This window comes from Schistosoma haematobium, chromosome 1 (assembly GCF_000699445.3).
Source record: "Schistosoma haematobium chromosome 1, whole genome shotgun sequence".
Taxonomy (NCBI): Eukaryota; Metazoa; Platyhelminthes; class Trematoda; order Strigeidida; family Schistosomatidae; genus Schistosoma; species Schistosoma haematobium.
The window spans coordinates 1202728-1208727 of record NC_067196.1 but is presented as its reverse complement, the minus strand read 5'-3'; the positions used below and the strand labels follow the sequence as shown (position 1 = coordinate 1208727).

At 34.0% G+C, this 6000-nt stretch overlaps 1 protein-coding gene across 1 annotated transcript in view; it reads right to left on the bottom strand.

Annotated features, from left to right (window-relative positions):
- Window positions 1-4808: 4808 nt before the first annotated feature.
- Window positions 4809-6000, bottom strand: part of MS3_00001072 (uncharacterized protein) — a 242527-nt gene continuing 241335 nt past the window's right edge. The window contains exon 10 of the mRNA XM_051208583.1: window positions 4809-5242. Within this exon, the coding sequence (XP_051072870.1) occupies window positions 5174-5242 (69 nt within the window). The 3' untranslated portion in view covers window positions 4809-5173. The remainder of the gene's footprint in view (window positions 5243-6000) is intronic.

The following is a 6000-nucleotide window of genomic DNA, read 5'->3' as shown; positions in this document are numbered from 1 at the left end:
CACCATTAAGAAAACTGGCTTTACTGATTTCTTCCCACACACTTCAAACACTGATCATTGTCTAACCCAATCAATATATCTTCTCAATAACATCAACTAATTATATTAATTTGAAGTTGTTGAGACAGATATAGCTGGCAGGCTACGAACGATCCCTTACGGAGAAATTCATTTTAATTCTGTAGCAAAATGAAATCGAACTTCAATACGGAATGATATTGCAAAATATATTCGATCTGTTGTAAAATCTTATTGCTTCAACCTAATCACATTGTCCGATTTTAATCAATATTCAACACAAACACTCATCTAGTCAACAGTCGAATTTTATTATCCAGAATATTGAATATAGGCACCCATTTTATCTGTCATAGTGATTGATATGAAACGATACACAGAACGTGATATAGATTATGTGATCAAGGTGTTTGTTCACAGTCTCACAGTGAGTAAACATGCAACTTACTCATTAACCGAGTCCAAATGCATCGGGATTATTATTGATAGTTCCATAGATTGGTGAGCTGATGACGTTAAACACTAGACAATTCTAAAGAAACCATCACTAAACTAATTTGAAGTGAGATTATACATGGCTACAGTTTTGATGCATTTCTCAAATTACACGTACTACGAATTGACAGGTAAACTGTTTCTATTCATCTCATTATCTCTTCAGAAAAGTAGTATTCATTTATAAGATGAAATTTTCATTCATCATTGTTCTGCGTGTGTCGGTGAATATCACTCATATAAATGTACTATTAGAAAGCGGCATTCCTTATTCTAGTGATGATCATTCGCATTGCGCTAACGACACAATAAAGAATATAATATAATATAGATTGATTAACTTTATAGAATATGGTGATAAACAACAAGAAATTACAATCAATGGTATTTCTGCAAATAACAACTGAGGTCAACAGACAGACTACACTCCAAGATAATGTACACTACTAATGTCATTAATGATAATTTTAGGAAGAAATATTTCTTATGCCAAAACGCATATTAGATTAGAGGAACTCATGTAGCTGTGACGATCCCATTCGATATCCAGACACATTTTCTCGAGTAAATCGTCAATTAAGAGCCAACCGTATGAACAGTTTTCAGACGACGATAGAGGTACACGTTGTTTTCAGGTCATACAAATACAGTCCACTGAGGATAATTTGTCGCTTTTGGACAATATTATTTTCTATATCACTTCAACTGTATTTTCTAGTCCTCAAATAGAGTATGGAGTGAAATACAGTTCAGATGTAAAAGACGAGTGATCGAAAAGGAAAAGACGAAGTACAAATATACAAAGCAGCAAACAATCAATGGTAACTATAGTGAAACTGAAATCATGCATCAATGTCTCTCTATTAACCACTGCTTAGCACTATCAATGTGCATAGGTTTGAAGAAATTTCTTTAGAAGTGTTCGTCAGATTGAATTCACATTATATCCATACGACGTCTTCAATATTAATTACATTACATTCAATGTTATTGTTACTGGTACCGTAACAACAATATTAAGAGTTTTTATTATTATTACTAAGAATATTACTGTTGTACTGATTGTGAATTCCAGTAAGTAGATTGTATTCTCCTGACATCCATTTCGTCAACATTATTTGTTGGATTATAACATTGTTTACAGCTTAACACCTCAAACCAAATCACTTCATCATCTTATGAATATGATTACTTGTTTACAAATCGGAAACAGTGTCCAATGAAATATTCTTCATTTCTTCCCAATTTCATACAACGAGTTTTGGTCAATTCAGTTTGCTCTGAGGTAAGTTCACATGGAATGGGTTTGAATTTTACAATTTGAAGCCTGTACAACTGTATGTTTGTTCGTCACTCACTATATTTGTTATCGTTCTTTTGCTTGATGGTTCGCTGAACCTCTTACGATCTGCTTGAATTGACGTACCTTATACAACATTGAAAGTTTGTCACAAACGAAACAACTTGCTAGGAAAATCTGTTTTTATGATACTAAACGATATAAATTTGAGTTTCACGAGGAGTATCGGTTTCCTGAATATTTCCTGCACAATAATGAAGATGAAAGTTGACGTCAGTAAATGAATTTCACTTATTGTAGTCCTGTTGGCTTACTCGCCTCTCTACTACATGTCACTTTGTTTCGTCCTATTTCCTCCACTTTATTCCTCTCTTTGCCTGTCTGGATCATTGAGTGTGTGAAATACACGTGTTCAAAATGAATTTTTGTATTTGGCTTATTTCATTCATTCATTTCTTAAAAACGAATTACGTTGATAAAATTACACGAAGATTGCTGGCATGCATATTTTGACGACAATCGGCATACGATCTAACTGGAGTCAGATATAGGGTCATTAGTAAAGATGTGAATATGCCTATTATCTAATGATCAGTCAACGTCTACTAAATAACTATAATCTCATACCTCCTTTGTGTCTGTATTCTGCAGAATGTCATGTTCTATAAGACTCTCATCAAACCCATATTAGGTGAGAAGTATTGTAATAATATGCACATGACTTATAAACTGTTGTAGGTTCAACTGTGGAATAGATTGAATTCTCGTGGTCAGACGGGTCTATGCATCTCATCTGCTCACATCAGGGTTATGACGAACATGTATTGTGACAAGCAAATGAGCTCCACGCATTTGATTCTGACGGTGTTTCTTCGACAACTCTTCTAGTGTCTGCAGATATAGATGGTCCAACAAATAGAGTTACGTTTATTTCTCATGATCAATTTAGTTGGTGGTTTTCATTGATATTTATTACTTAGTTTAAAGGCAAAAATGATTTCATTATAGTTTTAATGATTGATTGCATAAAAAGAAAAAAAAACAGCACAGTAAATTAACAATAGTTGAAGGATATTTGGCGTTTAGAGAAAACCGACGATTGGCAAGAACTGTGCAACATATCTGTTGGTAACATTCAGTTCTCTGTGATTTTGTATGAATTCACCGTGAGGGCTTGCCTGTGATGATCACAAATAGTGGAATTTGAAACACTGACTATCGACACGTGGAAAACACTGGTAAGTAAACTCGCAGTCCTGAATAAAGATTAATAAAAACAATTATATATAACAAAATGGAATAACGGCATGGATATTTAGGCCACAATTTCATAATAACCTATGAACAATCAGTGGCACTTGGAAAAAGTCATGCCATCCATGTTTCAGGTTGGAGTTTCAACATATTTTCATACGCATTGGTATACATCTGAAGTATTGGTTATTGCCTTGAAACCACACCAAAGTTCAAGATAATAAGTACGAAATGTATGGTAGGTGAGTACATTTAAAGTACAACATCACTTTAGAGAATTTTTAGTGAATGTGCAAAGAGACAGTCGTGTTCCACATCTCACACAAGGGAGTTGAATGATAAAATTCAAAATCGAACTGACACGATAAGACAAGTGTAATATAAAGGGTGAACAGCATTGAAGAGCGTCCATTATAGTGTAGGCCTGTCGGAGTTTACGGAGATGGTTCACCAACAAGTTAAGATAGTTGCATTAAATCAAGTTTGAAATCACAACCGTCAACAAAATCTTCGAAACCTAAAAGACAAAATGAACACCAACTCAGACTATCGACATAATTTATCTCAAACGGATAACGGAGGACAGATGTAGGTCTTTGATCAAACGATATTGATTGCTGACCATAAGAACAGAAATCATTTTGACAAACAGATGCACCTGAAATTTCAGTGACTGAGCTCTTCAATCTCTCCTGAAATCTGACTGGATATCAACCTAAACCTAATATTAAGTAGGTGTGTTTCAACAGATCATAAGCAGTGGCGATCATTGTCAAAAATGATGAAAGTTTATCAATGATAATCCGTAGATAAATATTCTTAAATGAACAACGTTGCTTGCTTCAAAACAATGAAATGGAATAAAAAAACATTATGAGTGCCAACTGTGATGTATATAAGCACATTAAAACTGGGAATCAATGTGCAACGCTGAATTCTTATCCTTTCATAGCATTTGACACACACAGCAGTCAATTCTTGAACCAAAACATTAGAGTCTTGTGTTTAGCTGGTTATGACAACCCTAGTTTGGGCTTATCTATAGACCAAGCTTTGAATAAAATAATTGACCTTATACCGTCCGTGACAACAACAATATCATGGAAGGAAACATAATCAGTATTGACAACATCGAGTTAACAACAGATTGTCGTCTAACTTCTACGGAACTTCAAGTAATCAAGTAACGAAGAATCAAAGTGCCAAGTTTTATATTCATAAGCTATTATGGTTGCTCAGTTTAAAACAATGGCTGTAGTGATATTTTATTGGAAATAAGCACTCACAACGGACTCATTGTTGATTGCAACTATCATAAAATCACGTTTACACAATACTACTAATTCGAAAACAAAATGATGTCAAACTCTCGCAAAACACGTCAGTTGTGGATGCCGCGGGTAGTTAGAGTTTGACAACGCCTTAACCAGTGACACCTTCTATGAATCGTAACCACCAAGTGAAATCAAAAGCCAGAAGCAAGGATGTTCGAAAATATGTTTGATAGGCTATCAATGTATCGAGGATCGTCCGATTCAATCTGGCTAGCGATTGCAGGTGTTGTTGAGCACGGCGTTCACACTCGTGATCTGGTGCGGATGCATGACTTATCGCCTTCAGCTAGGTGAGTGTATTAAAACTAATATGGTCAGCATCCAATGTCGAAAGCTTACAGAGCTATTTGGTTTTTGGATTTGTTTAACGCTACACAGTTTCTATTCAATGAAGACAAATACGCAAATAGTAAAAATCATGTTCTATATTTTGTCAATAAGATTACACAAGTTATTACGTAAAGAACCATAAGAATGTACATAATTCCAAACTATTTAAGTGAATAACAATATGGAAAGTGTTCTAAAGAAGTACTAAATGAAATCAATTTGGAATAAAAAAAATAAGTTATGAGACATTTCTGAGAATCATTCTTCACTTCTGTTTCTTTTATGTAGCCGTTTCCAAATAACAAAACCAACACATACAACAAAGAAAGTGATGATCAAAGGAATCACTATATACAAGTACCGAGATGATTTCTTCTCTAGATTCTCTTCAGTAGTCATGTTCTGGAGAAAAACACAAAAGAATAGTATTTATTACTAAATATCAAATATTTACCGAGTGTTGATCAGTTTCTTCTGTAGTTTGTGTACTCAAACCATTCACATCTGGGTTCTGCTTAATAAACAAAACAAAAGCATTCATTATCAAACGTGAAATATTGTTCAATCAATTCAGTAATCATTATGCACAATTGTCATCACTGATAATAGAATAATATTCAACAAATAGTTACTCAATTTGCATTCGTACAATCATTTAGAACATCAACTATCGATTTGACAGTCTGTATGCTGAGTACACACCATTCTGAAATTAATAGACGACTCAATTGTGTGATGAAATTTGTGTTCTGAATGTCGCATCTAATCGCAATCCGAATGAAAATCAATAAACTTAAAATTGATTTTTTTGATTTAAACTAATGTGATCAGGTAACATATTACTCAACAGAGAGTCAAAAATCCTTGTTCTGAACTTCAACAATGGAGTCTACTTCAACTATTTATCAAAACAAGACACACAAGATTCAACAGGTTACATTTCTTCAATCAAACTGGTTTCATCGGTATTTTGCAACAATCCACATAGATATGCGGTTTCTAAAATAACCACACTTTCAATGAGCTGAAATATCATTATTTTTTCGAGTATTAGTGTCAATGACCGCTTCAATCTATTGTTTACTCATTCCATAGAAAGATGTCATGGTACTCATATGGGATCAGTTGACATCAGTGTATACAAAACTTTAATTTAGTCATTGAGTGTAGTGTACAAGTTGTTTTACATTCGTAAAGAAAAGATGTTCCTTCGAGTGAATGGGTGTACACGAAATGTGTAATTTTCCAAAATTGGAATCGACCTGTGAA